The sequence below is a fragment of the Eublepharis macularius genome, chromosome 9, assembly GCF_028583425.1.
Source record: "Eublepharis macularius isolate TG4126 chromosome 9, MPM_Emac_v1.0, whole genome shotgun sequence".
NCBI lineage: Eukaryota > Metazoa > Chordata > Lepidosauria > Squamata > Eublepharidae > Eublepharis > Eublepharis macularius.
Window position 1 is genome coordinate 35783336 of NC_072798.1, and position 20664 is coordinate 35803999.

Sequence of the window (20664 nt, forward strand, 5' to 3'; positions counted from 1 at the left end):
AACACACAGACATAAAAACAAACACAACCAGAGAGGAAGGCTAATAAGAGTTTGCTGGCGGTACACAAAATCAAACAGAAAAGTCTTCACTGGCTGGCAGAAAACACCAACAGACACATCTCCCTGGGGAAGGAGTGCCAAAGTTTTGGTGCTGTGACTGAGAAGGCCCTGTCTCGGGCTGCCACCCATCTAGCTTCCAATGACAGGGGCACCCAAAGCAAGGCCTCCAAAGATGAGTGGAGTGGCTTGAGAGGCTTAATGGGATATTTACCAGGTGTTGTTAGTTACCCCACGCCATGAAAAACTTCAACCGCCCATTTCCACACATTGAGCCTCTATTAAAGTGACAGGATATTTTTCTTCAAGCCAGTTGGCAACTTCAATGGTTTTCCTCTTCTCCATTTCATCCTCTCAACAACCTTGTGAGGTAGGTTAAGCTGAGAAAGAGTGACAGGCACATGTTCACTTGGGGAGCTTCCCGCCTGAGGGGAAATTTCAATCTGGGTTTCCCCTGTCCTTGTTTAACCTCTAACAGCTACACTAGTACTTTCATGGCTGAAGCGAGCTTTTAACCAAGAACTTCCAGGTTTGCATTTTCTTGGGAGGCTCACAGCCTTCTACCTCTCATATGATTCAACACTCCCTCTTTATGAGCAAGTCTCCCTCTTTTCTGGTTCTTTTCCTTAGTCACTGTTATGTTCCTGTCCTTCCTCTGGGGGAGGTTTTGTCTTATTATTATTTTTAGCCAGAGCACATGCGCACTTGTCTCCCTTCTCTCGCTTCCCTTCTCCCACAGTCCAGATAGCAAACAATGGTGAATGGGTTTCTTGCAACTTATTCTCATTGTAAGATAGTAATTCTATTAAGGATTTTGAAAAGGGGATCTGCTGTGGCCACATTATTAACACATCTTTCTTCAGCTGCCAATACGGGCAAGGCTTCTGCAGGATAAATGAATATAGAATGCAATGCTGTAGAGAACAGCCATTAGCAGTATGTAATAACGGCGTGACCCTGATCCGGATGGCAAAGGCTAGCCTGACCTCCTCAGATCTTCGAAGTTAAGTAGGGTCAGTCAGTTGGATGGGAGACTACCAAGGAAGCCCAAGGTTGCTATACACAAGCAGGCAACACCAAACCATCTCTGTACCTAGCTCGGAAAACCCAATGGGGGGGTGGGGGGGTCACCACGAGTCAACTGCAGCTTGACAGCACTTCATACACACAATAATGGTGTGAATGGGACCTTCATTGTGAGACTAAATACACCAACATCTGTATTTTCATCTGGGAAATGTTGGAAAGTATACTAAAAGGAGTACACTAACTAAGGAAGTCTGATTAACATGATGTCAGCTGAACAGGTACCCCTCCCCCTTTCATTTATACCCCTCCTTTCCCCGCAATGGGGACCTACAGCAGCTTACATCACTCTCCTCTCCTCCAGTTTTTCCTCACAACAAATCCTGTGAGGTAGGTTAGGCTGAGAGTTTGTGACTGGCCCAAGGTCACCCAGTGAGCTTCCAGGGCAAAGCAGGGAATTGAATCTGGGTCACCCAGATCCTAGTCTGTCTCTCTAGCCACTAGACAACACTACACTGGCTCTCCCCCAAACCAAACCCAGAAGCGTCTGCTCTAACCAGCAATCGTTGCTATGGAACTGGGTGTATCAGTTCTTGCTTCTGGGTTTGAATACAGCGGTTTATCATTCTGTAGGCTTCTTTGAGGAAAGCCTTGAACCACAAATGCCTCCACTGTTTGTTACGTCTCATGAGTCAAACCCAGAATAGTTCAGAAACAAACAGAAGCCCCTTTCTAGTCACTACAAGTAGCTGGTGTTTACAATGCTGGGTTTCTCACAACTAAGAGGATCCTCAGGGAGTTGTTTCTGTTCACTGCCTCCTGCTCCACTGCTTGGCGCACATTCCGGTCTGCCATTGCCATTCTGGGTAATCTTGCTGACCTCAGTCGCCCCTGCTTCCATTTCCTCCTCCTCCTCCTCCTCCTCTTCCTCTTCTTCCATTTTGTCTGGTGTTGTTGCTGCTGCTGCTACTTCTTGGTTCTGCACACGGCGGGAGGGCCTCAGGATGGCCCTGCGGAAACCCTGCTTGAAGCGATAGGAGAGGAAACCATAGATGATAGGATTGGCACAGCTGTTAGCATAGGGCAGCACCACAACCAGGAAGTATATACCAAAAAGCGACGGCTCCTCAGGTAAAGACCAAATTACATTGACAATGTTGAGCACATAGAATGGCAGCCAACATAATACAAAGACGGCCACCACAGCTACCACCATGCGTGTGACTCTCCGTTCAGAGCGCTTGCGCTTGGCTGTCAGAGCTTGTACCTTTCTGCCTGAGGATCGAACCTTGACAACAATGAGTAAATAGCAGAGACAGATTATCAGCAATGGCCCAAAGAAGCCGAGCGCAGCTGTGTAGACAATGAAGCCAGTTTTCCATACTGAAGCTGGCTCTGGCCACTGGATGTGGCATGTGCTCATGCCCAGAGGAACGTCTGAGAACACCACCACTGGCAGCACCACCACTGAAGAGAGCACCCACACTGTGGCACTGACCACCTTGGCCACACGTGCTGTCCTCCATTTTGATGACTTCCCTGGATGCACTACTGCCAAGTAACGGTCAATGCTCATCACAGTCAGGCAGAAAATACTAGTAAACTGGTTTATGGCGTCCACAGCCATCACTAGCCGGCACATGAACGAGCCAAAAGGCCAATAGGACAATGCATTTTGGGCAGCCAAGAAGGGTAGACCAAGCATGAAGAGTTCATCTGCCAGTGCCAGGTTGAGGATGTAGACATTAGTCACTGATTCACTCACTGAATGGCACAAAACCACATAGATAACCAGGGAGTTTCCAGCTAGCCCTACCACACAGACGATGAGGTAGACCAGAGGGATGAGGATGCCACTGACATCCAGACCAATACTGGCAACTAAAGACAAGTTGCCTGAAAAGAAGGCGGTCCCGGTGACTGTTGAGTTCTTTTCCCAAGAAGCGGTCGAGAAGTTGAAACTGTCCATGGCAGAACAGTGGAATGATTATCCCACTGGATTGGTTGAGTCTCTACAACTGGGAAAAACAGAAAAAAAGAGACATTCATTCTTCATAATTCACAGTTGAAGGTATAACTAGAGACAGAACAAGAAGTGAAGACATGAGTTCAGATTCCAGGCACACACTGCACTTTTGCTCGAAACTCTCTGACAAAGCAACAGTAGGTGGAGGTGGAGGGCCCTAAACAGCCTGCTGCCAGATACTATTGCCACAGATTATGCTCATTAGAAGTACTGTCTGCCTCTAGGTCAGGCAACTCACGGGCCCAGTGGCACCCCCTAGAAATTTGGAATTTGGCCCAGAGGCTGCCTGTTGCTGACCTTGGCATAGCTGTGAATTAGAAAGAGTGACTAATCCCTTAGAGAAGCTAGAAAGAGAAGATAAAATGGAAATAGCAGTAAGCAAGATCAGCAAGACTGTGCACGCTGGTGGGGCAGACCCTCTTCTCCACTGTATCACAAATGTATAGGTAGTCATGAGTAATCAGATTGGACTATTGGACTGCTAAAGAAAATGGGAGTAATATGAAATCTGATGGTCAGCATAACACCCTCCGTGGTCTTGGTACTAGATTTATTCATTTTTCTTTGGGTAAATTACATGCCTCCTTTCTACTGTCCTGCTTAAGGTGGTTCAGAAGTGAAAACAATGCCGTAAAGGCCTGTAAATCCAGGGATGTACAAACAAGAGGGCTGAATCTTCTGCATCCCACCAATGGCCTGCACTGTGTCTAGGTTTGGAATTGGGTTGGGCCTGCAGGTACTGTAGATCCCTTTTATCAATATAAAATAAATAAACTTGGCCTTTTTATTAACCATCTGGAGGTGTTGGCTTTCCTTATTCCAAGACTCTATGCGAAAATCCTTAGATAAAAGTCTGGATGACCAGAAGTGTTTTGGCCTGGCGACAAAAAGAGAACAACATAGTGCCAGGTGAGCCTCAAGGGAAAGGGCATGCTAAGAACATGGTGCCACCACTGAAAAGCCCGGTCTCTAGTTGCCCTGTACTGTACCCTCTGGAGCTGAGACCACAGAGCACAAGCCTTGGGAAGCAGTTCTTAACTCTCAGGCTGGAAAGCACAAGAGGTGCGATTCTTCAAGTATCCTGTCTCCAAGTTGCTTAGGGCCTTAATGGCAAGAACTGGCACTTTTAAAAAACATTTACTAACAACCAGCACTTTGAATAGTGCCTGGAAACAAATGGGAAGTCAGCACAGCGTGATATGATCCCTGTACCCCGTCCCCAGCAATAGCTCAGCTGGGAATCCAATTCAAATTTATTATCAGCCCATTTTACCCCATTCTTCAGTGTCCGTGATTTAGGGCTGCCAGCCTCCAGGTAGTGGCTGGAGATCTCCCGGAATTACACCTGGTCTCCAGGCCACAAAGATCAGCTCACCTGGAGAAAATGGCTACTTTTGGGGTGGACTCTATGGAATTATGCCATGCCAAGGTCCTTTCCCTCCCCAAACCCCACTTTCTCCAGGTTTCACCCCCCAGATCTCCAGGAATTTCTCAACTTGAAGCTGGCAACCCTACCGTGATTCTTAATGCAAAACCAGATAGAGGAATATATTCCCCCCAAATGCCTTTAGGAGGAGAACTTGGGGCAGCGTCTCTAAACTAAGCTCTAAGCAAGCTCATTCAGGTGGACATGGATTGGTTGTTACTGTATTATCACTGAACGAATTGTTGCTAGGTCATTTAGCCTGTAGCCTTTAGCTAGTTACTATGACACCCTAGACCCGAGCTGGATTAATCATTATGCTTTGTATGTCATAGAGTTGGGTCCCCTGCTAATCTTAGGCTTAATTCTCTAAGATACATTAATATGTGGAAAGGGATTATTATCCTGCTCTCTTTAGTTGGCATTATAACCATGTAAGATTCAGAATATGGTAGCTGTTTGCTGAACAAAGTAACAGGAACAGCTGCCACGTTCCCAGCTGTGAGAAACTTTTGCAGTCATCACGGACAAAATTGAAGGAATGTTTCCAGGGACTGGGTTAGCAGGAAAAAAGAAGAGTAACTACCTCTCCACATTTGAACACTGGACCACATTTGTGTGGGTTAATAGACAGGTGCAGCCCAATTCATCTTTGGACGCTCAATGGGGTGGTTCAGGCATGTGGACATTCTACCTGCAGCCAATCCAGAGAAGGGGGTGGAGCTAAGCTCTGCCTTTAAAATGGCAGAGCTAAGCTGTGCATTTCTATCCCCCTCTCCAGCCCTTTTACAGGCTCCCCCCCCCCCCGCCCCAATTTGTAGCGGAGCTGCAGTGTCCATGTAACCAAAGCTCAGTTGTGCAAAAGAAAAGGGAGGAGGTTGCCAGGCCATGGAGACCCAGTGGCAATGTGATGGAGAAGTGGGGTGGGGACAGCAGTGAACGTGGGGGCAGAGGGCAGATTCCATCCCTGCTCACCTCCACCCTGCTTAAGGTTTCCAACTCCAGGCTGGGAAATTCCTGGAGATTTGGGGTATAGCCTTGGGAGAATGGAGTTTGGGGAGGGATCTCAGCAAGGTATAACGTGACAGAGTCCACCCTCCAAAGCAGCCATTTTCTCCAAGGGAACTGATCTCTGTCATCTGGAGATCAGTTTAATTCTGGGAGATCTCCTGGCCCCACCTAGATTTTGGCAACTCTATAACCCTACTCATTGCCACTTCCACAGTGCGGACAGTTTTTCCAGCCCCCTCAGGGAAGCAACCTCTGCAATCCCCTGGCAAGGGTTGGGGGTGGGCAGTCCTAGGGCAGGGATCTTACGGGTTCATTAATGGAATCTATCAATAGTTGTTTCTCCTTTGAATCGATAGGCAAGTCCAAAATTTGAACTATGGTTCAAAGTTTGAAAGAAGGCACCTCCGCATATCTCTGTACTGTGCACCATCTCTCTGTATCTCTCTCTCAACAAACCTCACGTGTCCGGGATCAGTTTTGTCCAACCTCCAGACAGGTCACAGGGCTAGTTTCAGGATTTGAGGAGGAGGGCTTAAGACTCTTAAACAACTTTCAGCTGAAGGCAATAACAAATCTAGTAAAGGGGGAACGAAGACCATATGATTCCTTTTCCAGAAAAAATTGTTTAGGCCTTTATCCTCCATGAGGGACTTCCTTTCAGCATCTAGACTGCAGCAACTGTATCACCTTGCACCCTCCAGTACCAGCCATGCCCCCAAGATAAGCAATTATGCATCCTTGCTGTGGATAAAACCATAACAATTAATACTGAAAGGAATCAGAATGGCAAGGAAAGCTAATTAGCAGTCCCTTTCTTCAACATGAACAAGACAAAGAGTTCTGGGCTTTGCTTAATCTAGTACCAGGAGACAACTATGATGGGATTTTGTTGGAAGATTAGTGATTTTGCCGTGTAGCGATCATTTATTCAAATGACTTGGGGAATAAAATCAGACAACTGGAAAAAATGGAAGTGCTCTTAATACGGGGTTATAGTGGTATAGCAGTACTTGAAAATCATACAGTGGATTCAGGTAATGAGGGGTTTTGAATAGCAAAGGTTTGGATAATGAAGGGTTTCTTTACTAGGAAACTGTCTCCTGAGTCTTAGTTTCAGTCTCCCATGATTCAGTTTCTTCCCACATTGTTTCCCAAAACAGTTCCTTTCCAGCACCTGTAACCACTCCATCCTGGCAATCTAAGAGCTCTTTAAGAAAGGAGTATTAAAGGCAGAAATTTTGGTAAAGATTGTCAGCACTGTGAGAATAGCCAATAGTATGAACTGATTTTCATTTTTAAAATAAGGGGCAAACAAATGTACAGAAGATAGTATCATTTATGACCAGGAATAGGATGATTAAGGAATATATCCTATTTCTGTGGAAGCCTAGAAGGGCTACAATAGAAACAGAAATCAAGCCGCACCTTCCCCTCCACAGCATTTTGCTAGTGAAAGTGTGCGGGTGAAAGGGAGGGAAAGAAGATGCTTAATCTATGAACAGGAGCTTACCCTCCCTCCCCCAGCCTCATTTTAAAGGTAAGCTTTAAGTCACACATTAAACACGAATTGAGTTGGGGGTTCCCCTAATCCAACTTGCATTTCACACACATATAAAGAGCCCCTATGTAACCCACCAGAGGGTCTTTACCCATGGGTTGAAGACCACTGCTTTGAAGGTGCTGCAGGGAGAGGGCGTTGATAGAAAACTGTAAATAAGTAGGATGCAGGTGTGATCGCTGTTCTGTGAAGATCACAAGGTTACTGCAATACTGCAGAGATTTAAGATTCAGAAACGTGATGTCTCTCGAGTCTGGTTCTGAACATTCCAAGTTTATAAGGTCTCTTTAAATAGCATGAAACAAACATCATTTTGCACCAAGGTAGCCTATCTTTGGCAAGTGGAAGCCGGGCAATATCATCACTTCCCCTTAATATGGCTTATTGAAGAAAATCTTCTAACATGGCCATTCAGATGACCATTATGACTGTAGTGCACTCTCAAGATATAGCAGGTCTTGAGCGTCGAAGCAGCAATGTTGGTCTCTGCATTGGGGACTGGGATTGCAGTGGGGCTTGTTACTGGCTGCCAGTTTATTTGTCTCAGCTTGGGTCCTGTTGGCAAGTGAGGTTTTTCTCACTTCCCTATTGCATTGTGCTGCTTCTGTGAACCTCCAAGGCTTTCCCCATCTTTTCAGTGATCTTTCTCAAACCTACTTTGCTGGAATTGAAGTAAAAAAATGGACTGGCACTCATGTGGTTAGGATATCTGGATCTTCCCAGTCTTGATCACATTGGCACCATTTTCCTTGCCCCAATCCCCCCACAGCAGTCATTTCTCCACCCAACCAGGAGGACTTTTTCAAAAAAGAAATTGACATATCATTGCAATGTTACAACAATCTTTCGTCATATCCTCTGAATTCCCAGCTTTCATTTTTTCCCCTAAAATAAATCTCTAGCTCCTGTAATTGCAGAGATATAAGGGAGAAGGACATAACTGTGCAAAAAAAGGGGCTAGAGACAATTGTTTTTAAAAAAATGAAAGCTGGGAATGCAGAGAACATGATAGAGTGTTATAACATTGTAACAGCAAGCTAATTTCCAGTTTTTCTTTAACCCCTTCAGTGGCAGGTGGGAAATGTTTGCTGCAGGGGATGGGGCAAGGAAAAGGCAGGAAAATTTGCCCTGGGAAGCCCCATTGCTGCTGCGCTATATTGGCAGATGCAGCAGCAATGGGGAAACCGACAAACCCATTCCCATGTGGATACCACCAATCCTTGATCTTATCTGGTGTTGCTGTATCCCTGCAATAGCTTATGATGCCTTTTGTCTGCCCTTGGAAGTTACTCTGGTTCTGGGATGTCAATTTACTTATTTGCTTTAGCTTTAGCAGACTGTGTTGAAATGTGTGTTCTTTCATGTGCTTCTATATTAAAAGGAAATCTTGTGGCTGCAGAGGTTGGGTTATCGTGGGGCAGTTTGGTTGTATCTGTTTATTTGGACATTTATATCCTGATTTCCTCCCCAACGGAGACCCAAAGTGTCTTACAACCTTGTTTTCCCTCCATCATTTTCTCCTCACAAAAACAACAACCCTGTGAGGTAGGTTAGGCTGACAGAGTGACAAGTCAAAGGTTACTCAATGAGCTTCCATGGCAGAGTAGCAGTTTGAACCTGGATCTCCCAGATTCTTGTCTGACCCTCTAACCACTTCTCTATGATGGCTCTCTGGTGATATGGGAGAATGATTGTTGGTTTCTACCATGCTTATAATCTATGGGACACCGACATCCTCAGCCCTCATTAAACAAAAACACTAAAATAAAGAATTGCACATTTCAACAGATCCAAACTTCTGAGTTTATTTCAAATCATGAAAACCTAGTAGGAGCTAAATGTATGTCACTAATTGATTCTGCTTTCATGGCAATTAGTTTATTTATTTTATTACTCCCTCCCCCCCTTTTGTCCTAGGGTAGCCAGGTCTCCTTACCTCCCAGCAGGAGGGTGCAGATCCAGTGCTTACCTTTCTGGTGCACTGGGATGGGCACACACTGCCCCGTAGTGACACAGTTACATCATTTCCAGGAAGTGATGTCACCATGGTAGGTTGGGATCCCAATCGGCCCACTGCAAAGCATGGGAGCACTCTTTGGGCAGCACAATGATGTCAGTGACATCATTGCGCCGGCCCCCAGGGGTGCGCCCAGGAGGCCTGTTCCCCACCTTTCCCCCTGCCTGCCAGGTAAGTGGTGATGGGGTGTGTGTGTGTGTGTGCAAAAGATGGGAGTGGGGGATTCCCCAACGCCACTGGGGGAATAGGGTCCCTATTTAGTCCCCAGTGGGTACCCAAGGTGGCTTACATCATTCATCTCTCCTCTATTTTATCCCTACAACAACCCTGTGAGGTAGGTTAGGCTGAGTGTGTGTGTGAATGGCCCAAAGTCATCCATCAAGCTTTCAAGGCAGAGTGAGGATTCAAACTTAGGTCTCCCAGATCCTAATCTGACACAATGTAGTGGGTGCAGTAACAAAATGACTGCCATAAAGTGGCTTCTCCAGGAGGCAGAAAAAAGGATGCTGCAGCTGACCTTCAGTCACACAGTGAAGGTCCTTGTGCTGTAGAAGCAACATTTGCCAAAGCAAGGTTTTTAAAAAGCTGCACAGCCAATCAAATCTCCAATAGCCTCCCAGAAGCCCTGCTGCACAAAAGCCCCACTGGGCCCCACCTACTTTCTAAAAACACTAGGCAGACACTGGGAAAGATGTCAGCGGGCACAATTGTGCCCACAGGCATCACGTTGGGATCGCCTGCTCTGACCACTGCACCATGCTGGCTTTCAATTATGTTTAAGATTGTCAGTTCTGGGTTGGGAAAATCCTGGAGATTTGGGGGTGGAGCTCTGGAAGGGTGGGATTTGGGGAGAGGATGTGCCTCAGCAGGGTATAATGCCATAGAGTCCTCCCTCCAAAGCAGCCATTTTCTTCAGGGGAATTGATCTCTGTCATCTGGAGATCAACTGTAATACTAGAAGATCTCCAGGCTTCAGTTAAAGGTTGGCAACCCTAGTTATCTTGCTTGTGCAATTTAGTCTATTTTTTTTTTCTTTATGGAGATTTTTGTTTCAATGAGTGCAATAAAAAGAGAGCAGGAAAAACATGCAAACCTCTCCTCTGGAATGAAAGATGTTCATCTTGAGGGCAGGATTTTCACCCCCTTGCCTTGTTGCCATGCAAGTGTCTACAGCAGGGAACTTGCTGTTCTCTTGCTGAGTGTATAGCAACTTTTTTCAACATGCCTATTGGAGGTAGCTTTCACTTAAAAAACATTCTTAATTATAAGAGCAGTTCAAGAGTGACATGAGTAAGGATGCCGTTGAAATTCAGAGACAATTTTAGTTATGGATTCTTGGTCTGACCTTTCAGATTTGGAGACTGATTAATAAAGGGAACTTCGGAACTACCAGAAATGGTACTTGGGAAAGAGGAAGGACTAAATCAGTGTTTCCTTTTTTGGTATGCTGACCCACAAGTCCAAATTTACTTGGTATGGTGGTGACCCACTTAAACTGAGAATGCACAAATAAATAAATCTCTAAAAATATTACAGATTTCAGTTCCCTTGGAGGGAGTGGCAGCTTCAGTGAGGGTGTCTATGGCATCACATCTCTGCAGAGCTCCCCTCCCCAAATTCCACCCTCTCTAGAAACACCAAATTTCCAGGAATTTCCCAAGCCAGAGTTGGCAACTCATTTCAGGAGCTACAGTTTAGGAAGCCCTGACATGGATAGCTCAGGTGAGCCTAATCTCATCAGATCTCGGGGTCGACCTTGGTTAGTAATTGGATGGGGGACCTCCAATGAAGACCAGAGTTGCAGAGGCAGGCAATGGCAAACTACCTCTGTTAGTCTTTTGCCCTGAAAACCCTACTAGGGGTCGCTGTAAGTCAGCTAGAACTTGAGGGCACTCTTAACCACCACACAGGGCCAAGCTACAAGTGACAAATGACACATGTTGGACACTTGTCAGCTTCCCTCAAGTTTTGATGGGAAATGTAGGCATCCTAGTCTTGCAGCTTGGCTCTCCAACTGCCATCCAATGGACTTTTCAACTGTCACTTGTCCAACATTCCGCCAAGCTGCCTACATTTCCCATCAAAACTTGAGGGAAGCTGACAAGTGTCCAACCTGTGTCATTCGTCACTTGTAGCTTAGCCCACAGTTTCCCACACTGAACTGTGTGGGAAAATCATGATGCACCTGGAAAGATTCCCCCCACTCCACCAAAACACCCAACTCATGATGACATTTCACTTGCCTTTAATCTCTCTCTCTCTCTCTCTCTCTCTCTCTCTCTCTCATAATGCAAATGTCATTGTTAGTGTTGCACTATTAGCAGCAATGTTCCTTCTAAAAGTTTTGGTAAACAGTTCTTGAAATATAGAGGACAACATGGTGGGACGGAAGTAGTCTTGGGTTTTATTGTTGTTCTTTTTTTAATGTTTAATTTTTTGTGTGTGCATTTTACTTTTGAAAATGAGCCCCGGGTAAGTTTAGGGTTGCCAGGTCCAGGTTGGGAAATTCCTGGAGATTTTGGAAGTGGAGCCTGGAGAGAGCAGGATTTGGGGAGGGGCCTCAGAATGGTATTATGCCATAGAGTCCACCCCCCAAGGCAGCCATTTTCTCCAGGGGAACTGACCTTAGTCACATGGAGATCAGTTATAATTCTGGGAGATCTCCAGCCACCACCTCGAGGCTGGCAACCAAGTGGCCTACACAATTGAAGTACACAGTCCCTAAAGACATGTATGCAAGCCCCCACCCCCGCCGCCAGAATGTTATGATGCTTTTTAAGTTAGTAAAATGTAGACAGCAAAGATGAGGAATGGTGCACTCTCGCCACTGGTGATGTTAGAGCTGCCCTCCATTATTGGTCTGTGATACACACATCCATATTCCAGAAAGCAGTCCTAATTGCAGTGTATTGATTTAGCTGGGGAAGGATTGCATTTTCCCAGAGACAAAGTATTGTTTTCTGAGTGCTAGAAAAAAATATATAATATCTCTGCAACAGCAATATAGAAAAACAGCCTTGAGGAAAAAACATTTGGATTCCATGCAGAAAATTGGCAACAACTGCATTTATCATAAAAACAAAAATAAAATTAGTATGTGGCAAAAGTCTGAAAGGAGGCAGAGCAGGTGTGTTCTATGGATGCTTCCAATCAACTCAGACAATGAGTTGCAGGCACACCCTCACTCTGTAGTCTCCTTGGGGCATGAAGTGTGCCCGTACAGCATCTAGCCCAGCAGAACCTCACTGTCTAGTGTTGTCTGTAAGTACTTGAGATAAACCCATGCTTAAGAACCCTCCGTTATTAGACTCCATTTTGTATAGCAGTTCAAAACAAGTCAAGAGCTCTTTAGGAAATTAAATCCCACTCTAACCATTTTACCAGCACAGCGAAGGGCAAGAGAAGAAAGGATAGAATCTTGGCAGTAAGAATACCGTACACTGTTGGCCTCTATGTATCTTCATGCATTTATTTATTCAAAATTTGCCTAGTGATGAGGCTGCAAAATCCACAAGGACCTCCACCATCCCAGTCATTTTGATTAAATTGAAAACCAGCATTGTGTTAAAAATCTCCAAGCAGAATCAAAGACCTCATAAGATCTCTGTGGGATTCACACACATGCGGGTGAAGTGAAGGTTTATAACCAAACTGGGATCTCCATTGCTTATTTAGATATTTATATCCAGCTTTCCATTCCTCCATTTTATCCTCACAACAACAACCTTGTGAGGGGTAGGTTAGGCCGACAGAGTGTTATTGGCCCAAGATCATCCAGTTAGCTTCATGGCAGAGTGGGGATTTGAATCTGGGTCTTCCAGATATGAATCGTGTGACACTCTAACCACTACACAATGCTGTAATTTTCTCTAATCCATCTCCCAAATCTTCATGTTATCTCTTCCACACTGCTCAGAAGACCCTTCGCTCTCTTTTTTTAGTTGCAGAGATGCTGGCAAGCTCTAGTTCCAAACCACCATTCTACATAGATATGTATGTGCCATCTAGTTGCAACCAATTTATAGGCAACCTCAACAAGGTGCTTTCAAGGCAAGTGAGAAGCAGAAGTGGTTTGCCAGTGCCTGCCTCTGCAGAGTCTTCCTTGGTGGTCCCCTATCCAACCCCGCTTAGCTTCTGAAATCTGATGAGATTGCACTATAGTGTGCCCCCCCACCCCAGTTCTACCATGCTACAAACTCTGTCTGCTCCAAATGGTTTGCAATCCCAGACTGCAGTCTGCCAATCAGCTACTCCACATCAATCCTATTGACAAAGGTGGAACTTTTGTGAAGGAAACAGTTGCAGGTTGCAACCCAGTGTTTGTCATGGAAGACAACAGGTGGGTGTAGCAAACAGACATGAAGAAAACCAAACAATGGCAATGCAGCTCAGGTACTCCAAAAGAGACACGGGTTTCATCCAAGCCATTCCATTTGGCCACTTGCCTCCCCTTCCCATCTTAATCCAAGGCTTATGTCTTTCCCCCCTTCCTCATGCCTGTTTTTAAAAAACCTACTGATCTCTTGGAGACTAGAAGTGATGCCGCAAAGGCGATACAGCAAAGAGCTTTGCAGGATGACAAAGTAAACTTTTGCATGCAGTAGAATGTGTGGGAGTAGCCAAGAAGAGGAGGCGTGTTTGCCCAACACTTACCTATCAAAGGAAAGGCTATTTTTCTTCACTCCTCAGGACAATGTTTCATATTCTTGTTCTTTCCTCTTTAAAAACAGGAGCAAGTCCTTGGGTAGCTTGAATCCAGAGTCTTTGACAGGGGTCTGAAATGCCTTCCTTCTTGCCCATTTCCCCCCCTTTGAGATCCCGGAGTCTCTTTCCTCCTGCTGCTGCTCCAACGGAGATCCCCCTCTGCATTCCCTCTGTGCCCACACATCTGGCTGCTGCTGGCCTGCTCCCACCTGCCCTGCTGCTGCAGGTAAGACGGCTGTCTGCCAGTCTTGCTGAGGGGAGCCCAGACTGCCCCTTCCAAGCTCTCCTGCTGCTGTAGTGAGGGCTGCTTGTCTCACAGGGTTAGGTAGATCAAGGCTGTAGACCAGGGACTCCTGGGGACGGTCCCACTGCCAGCCAATCCAAGGCTTGGAGGGGAGCAGGGGGTGGGGAGGTATGGGGTGAGCCTGAGAGAGAGAGAGAGAGAGGGAAAGAAAGAATGAACGGTTCACACAGAGAGAGAGAGAATGGGGGAAAGGAATGAGGGGGAGTGATATAGTGCTTATGATAGAAAGAAAGCAGGAGAGAGAGAGAGAGAGGGAGAGAGGGAGAGGAAGGAGGGAGGGAGAAAATGAGGGGGAGGAAGAGGGAGAAAGGGGGGAAATGAGAGAGTGTTAAAGCGCAATGGTGACAGATGGTGAGCAGGAAAGGGAAAAGGAAAGAGGTGAGTGCAGAGGAAAGGGGAAGGGAGCAATGTGGAGGCAGCTCTGGTGTGCTGTAAAAAGCAAGGAAAGATGTGGGTTTGGAGGGGGACAGAGCTGAACTTCCCCCATACATGCTGGATTTCGTGGAGCCAATACCATTGAATGTGGCTCCTTTGAAGTTTTTTTTAAAAAAAACCGGAACAGGTATAGATGTTTTGCATTCAGAACAAGTGTAGATGTTTCTCCACTTCCTCATTTGTGCCTCTGTAAATCGCAGCTCAGCATTCTTTAATTCATAAAATTTGACTTGGCCTTTGTTAATTGGATGTTGCATAACCAGTTTATGTATCTCTGTGCCTCAGGAGGACTGTGTTTTCCCAAGTGATCCCTAAATGCAAATATTTTGCAGTTTCAGCATTGGGAAGGGGAATAAATAGAAGAAACTCTGCATTTTTAATAAGCCCCCGTCTGTCTGGCCTGGCACTTTGTTTAGATCAATGGCCAGCCAAGTGCCAATGGAAACCCACCAGCAGGCATGAAGCTGATCACCACCGCTCCCTAATGCTTGGTTGTTTTTGGCTTCTGGTACACTGAAAAACACTGCTTGGAAACCTGGATGTTGGTTTCATGGCTAATTGTTGTTGATAGACATTTCCTCTGTGAATGTGTCTAATCAGGTTTCAAAGCCACCTAATGGAATGGACATCATTCCATCTTGTGACAGGGAGTTTCATGTGTTAATTTATGCATTGTATGTAAATCTTGCATTAACAACATACTCTGGTAACCAGCATTATGAGTTACAGCTTTATAGGTTATAAAGACAGCTTAATAGGTCACAGGAGACACATTAAAAATAGCTTGTGTCCTGTAACATGTGAAGTTGACAACTTGTCTTTTTAAAAATCCCACATATACACCATGAGAATGGATTGCATTGAGCCGTGATTGGCTCCAGCTTTTTGCCTTGTGTAATGGAGCCATGTGGAGAAGCAGATGTGTAATGGCCTTGTACATTATAGAGCAGAAGTAAATTTATGTTCAATTTGCTGCAAGGGAAAAAGTGTTGTTGCACTTGTGAAAAGATTCTGATATTCCGCTTCAAAGGCAAGGTGACTCTCCCAAGTCAGCTCTGTTGGATACATGTACGTAGGCTGTACTTATTTGGGTCTGTTTCATATGATCCTTGTGCCCATGGGAGGACATGTCTTTTCAAGTCTGCTTTTCACATTGCATGTAAAATATGCAATCATTTGCAGAGCTGTTCTGAATCATCTCACTTCCCACGACAAAATTGTTGAGCCCATCTCTTTCTCAGCTGCGACCTCAACTTCACATGCACGTGTGTGCAGACATACGCATGCACACACCGCTGCATAATCAGTCTTCTCCTAAAGTAGAATGCATGTGCATGTGCGCATGCATGTATACCTCCAAGATGATGGGGTGGATTCTACCCCATCCTACCACTCAGCTGAGCAAAGCTGGAAGCCTTTCTCCAGCCTAAGGAGCCTTCCTCCTATTTAAGCAGCTCTTCTATTGGAGGAAGAGCCAGTTAAGTTGGAGAAAGGGCCCTTGGAGGATGGCTGGATCCTCCCCATTGTTGGCAATGAGTCCTGTACACAATTACTCTAAGGTGACAGTGGCCATTTTCACACTGCTTACTGGTCACGGAACATTGCACCAAGCTCCCGGAATGACAGCGTCTTCCTGGCACGATTTTGCACCAGGAAGACGCTGTCATTCCGGGAGCTTGGCGTGATGTTCCGTGGCCGGTAAGCAGTGTGAAAATGGCCAGTATCTTGGACAAGATGCCACTGCCCTCAAGCTAAGCACTACTATCACAAGATGTCAGAGAATAAGCCCCTCCTTCCAAGACTTTTACAAACTAGGTCAATCTTGGAGTCAGTAATGCCTGTTGGCTTAGGGGAACATTGGGGCGACCAGGATTTTTAGAAGAGGCCTACCAGAATCAGATTGAGTTGTACTCTTGTATCCCAAGAATCTCAGTTACCAATAAGTCACTGGTACTCTGTACCATCTCTAAACAGCTCCAATGAATGTACCAAGTCAGCTAGACGTTTCTGTTTCTAAGCTTGCTTTGTGTTCTTAGAGTGCTTTCTTGCTGTGCCCTTGGCATTTACCTAGTGAGCAAATGCACCCACCTTTTTGTCTTTCAGCATCTTCTCTTCTTCTTCTCTCTCTGAATTTGGCCTTCACCTCCTGCTCCCTTCCCTGCTGTCTTTCACTCCACTGTGTTTGCTTACTGTGCTCACAGTTTGCATGCCCCATTACTCAGTGGCTGAGAACCTGCGAAGCTGCCACTTCCCTCCTTCCTCAATAGAATTTCAGGGGCTGAGTTCAGTTTGCTGCCCTTGAATGCAATTCCACTTGAATAGAGGGGTCCCTGGCTTCTTTCTACTTGTCTAAAGCAACCATCCCTGCAAACTTCGTAACAACACTTAAACTAGTTTACTTCACATTGTTAATAAGTGTGATCATTTCTACAGAATAAAACCAGAGTACAAAGGCTCCTTAAAGACTAACAAAATGTATAAAAGAATCAGATTTTGTGAGTCAGCGCTCACTTCATCAGATGTGTGAAATGCGTGTGTTTATTTCATGAAGTGAACTCTGACTTGCTGGAACAAATCTTGTTAGTTTCTAAGGTACCACTAGACTCCTACTTTATTAAAATGAGTTTGAGGTTATGGCCGTTTCCACACGTCTTGCCTGCCTGTGGAACATCGCGCGAAAGACCTGGAAGACACTGTCTTCTCATGCAAAATTGTGCCAGGAAGATGCTGTTATCCGGGAGTTTTGCGCAAAATTGCACAAAACTCCTGGATAACAGTATATAACAGCCTGGGCATGTATTCGTCAAGTGTCAGGAGATGCAATGTTAGCCAGGAAATGTAGTTTTAAAAGCTGGAGCTGGTGAAGATCGCTCCAGAGAGGATGGATTCTCTCACAGCCCTCTGCCACCCCTGGCGTGCTGGAATGTCTCCCCTTTTGGAGCTTTTGCCCTGCTGCTCTTGCTGCTTAAAACTTTGAATTAACTGAGCCTCAGCAGAGGGCTGTGAGAGAATTCATCCTCTCTGGAGCAATCTCCACCAGCTCTTTTTTTCAAAACTACATTTCCTGGCTAACATTGCATCTCCCAACACATGAAGAACCTGTCAGATGTCTTGTGTAGAGAGACTCATAGAACCGATCATATCTTCAGCTGCATTCCTTATCTTATCCACCCTTACACTAATTCTGTGAAACAGACTGCTGATTTCCATCTTACAGAGAGAGAACTAAAGCTGAGTGCTAGTCAGTTGCCCAAAAGCAACCCATGGAGGAATCCAGGACTGAACTAAGGCAGAAATTCAGGTTTGAACTGAGAAACAATTCAGACCCAACCCAACCCAACCCCTTAGCTTTTAATTCACCCAGAATGTAATCCAGGGACTCTGGCACTTCACTAGCCATAAATATGGTTCTCATAACTGCCTAGCACTTGCCTCTCATTAAGAGTAAGCAAACTGTTGTGGTGATGCATGGCACACTAATGCAGCATCATTCCATGCATTAAATGCTTCAGATACTATGCACAAGGAATGGCATGGCAGGTATAAAGCTCTCTTGTTTTTGTTTTTGATTTTTAGTTTCCAGCATGCAGGGATCAGGGAAGGGAGTCACTATGCCTAACTGTTCTGGGCACAATTCAAAGTACTGGTTCTTATCTTTAAGACCCTTAATAGCTTGGGGCCAGAGTACTTACTTATTTCATTTATTTTATCAAATGTATACCCTGCTTTCCTGGCAAACGGGCTCTGGGCAGGTAAAAAGATGCAATTAAAACCATATACATATCTTTAAAAACATAAAAACAATACAAACAACGGGTGCCATGATCAATTCAGGCTGTAATAAATATCTAAAAACCCATGTACACAGCTTGAAGGGCCATCTCCTCCCATCCTATCTAGCTCACCAGTTAAGATCTGCCTCTCAAGTCTTGTGCTCTGTGCCCCCTCCTTCAGAGGTGAGGCTGGTAGTGACTAGAGACAGGGCTTTTTCTGCGGTGGCACCTCACCTCTGGAATGTCCTTCCCCTTGAGGCTCGCTTGGTGCCTACTTTACTTCCTTTTAGGTGCCAGCATAAAATATATCTTTTAACCCAAGCTTTTCATGAGGGTTTTCTCTTAGCAGCTTTTTAATGGCCGGCTTCTGTTTTATGGTAGTTTTTATGCTGCTTACAAGCAATGGCTTGTGTTATAATAGCATGTTTTAATATTGTGGGTTTTAATTGTAAATTGCCTTGAGCAGGACTCTGAAGAGGCTGCATAGAAATATTCTAAATAAGCAAATTAATTCAGTAGAGCTGATCTGCATCAAAGCTTCAGAAATGTATGGGAACTGGAACCCAGGGCCCAAAGATATTTGGCGTTGTATCAGTATAGCATGACAAAAAAATGATACAGCCAATATCCCTGGGTCAGCTTTGCCGTAAACAGTAGCTGCAAAGATTTGATCCAACAGATAGAAGGGGCCCAGTCCTCCATGCTAACAGTTCAGCAGCTGCTACAGATGACATGCTGTTATTTTCCAGACTCACTTTAGATCACAGAAAAAAATGACACTGTTTTATTGACTGTTCCATTTTTTCCACAGGGGACACAGCTTGGACTCTAGGCTACTAACACTGGCAGATTGGCTATAAATCGATTACTGCAGTGAGAACACCTTGAAGGGATGGTTCTGCTTGAGATTCAGGAATTGCTTCTCTTCCACACATCCCCTTCCCCTCTCTCTTTTTTGGTTTTTATTGCAGGGGAAAGTTCTGCTGACCGTTGAGCCTTCTATCAACCTGGATCAGGCAACAAAGCAGCCTGTAAGAAATGGTGCCCAAGAAGTGGATGCTGATGGCATCGTGACAGCCGGCCAAACATCATCTAACCGCGCTCTGCTCTCTTGCTCTTTAGCAGCATTCACTGCTGTGGGAGCCCCTATAATGAGTCACTAACACAGGTATCCGAAGCTGCCGATTCTGTTGCGCCACAGGGACAGCTCTCATCAGTTTTATTTTAGCAACCCGTAGGCTATTAGTCTTGACTGGTGACTCATTCGCTCTCCCTTCTTGCTCTGTGCAGCGTTCCATTCTTGTCTCCTGTTCCTCATATGCGAATTAGTCTCTCTCTCACACACACCCTGTGTATGAGACTGGAATATGATTGGAGATGTGCAAAATTCCTTGTCTATATCCTGGAGGAGACTGACAGCTGTAGCAAAAACGTTTTCCTCTTCAAAGTGCTCCAGTCTCTAATCCCCTATTCATCAGGCAGGCCATACTAACCACACAGTTGATTGCCTAGCCATTGATCTGAGCTTATGTGGCCTCTATCAATTTATGCTGTTTGGCACTGATGGAAAGTAGCTGTGCATAGGGTTGCCAGCTCCAGGCTGGGAAATTCCTGGAGATTTGGGGGGGGGGGGTGGAGCCTGGGAGGACAGGGTCTGATGAGGGGAGGGACCTCAGCTAGTTATAATGCCATACAGCCCACCCTCCAAAACAGCCAAGTTGTCCAGGGCAACTCCATCACCTGGAGATCAGTTGTAATTCTGAGAGATCTCCAGATCCCACCTGGAGGTCGGCAACCCTAGAAGTACCATCCCACCCATCTTCTCTCTCTTTCTCTCTCTCTCTCACACACACTTGTATATCACAGGGCACAGTGAGTGGCAGGTCAGGCAGGAACTGTTACTCACCTCAAGTGGGTGAGTGACTAATGGTGAATTTTCATCACTGCCATAAATATAGCATTACTAGGGTTCCTAGTGTTTGGGGGGGAAGGGCAGGAGAAGAGCCACAGCAGGTTTGGAGAAAAGTTTAAATAGGTAATGTAGATGTTCCTTGAATGCTCCTTTCTCACAAGGACCCCAGTTTGGTCAACACAATACAAAGAGTGCAAGGAGACATTGCAGCTGGCACTTCCTAGGAACACACAAGGAAGGCTTTTGAGCCCAACCTTTTCCCAGTCCTCACACAGCTTTGTAGGACAGAGTTGTACAAGCTCTCCTAGGCTGTGGGAACACATGGGTGCTTACTAGAGTATCAGGCTGTAATTGTCAAGTTCTACCCAAACATGTGCCTTATGACATCATCACACATCATGATGGAGCCAGGGAGTCT

The 20664-nt window shown here is 45.5% G+C and overlaps 1 protein-coding gene across 1 annotated transcript; it reads right to left on the reverse strand.

Moving 5' to 3' along the window:
• Positions 1–1822: 1822 nt before the first annotated feature.
• On the reverse strand, positions 1823–3052 carry SSTR3 (somatostatin receptor 3). The gene has a single exon (XM_054989158.1). The coding sequence runs from the start codon at positions 3050–3052 to the stop codon at positions 1823–1825; it is 1230 nt and encodes a 409-aa protein (XP_054845133.1).
• Between the last annotated feature and the right edge of the window lie 17612 nt (positions 3053–20664).

Bases quoted from the DNA above. Each gene is read 5' to 3' on its own strand.
- SSTR3 (XM_054989158.1), bottom strand. From the start codon at position 3,052: ATGGACAGTTTCAACTTCTCGACCGCTTCTTGGGAAAAGAACTCAACA.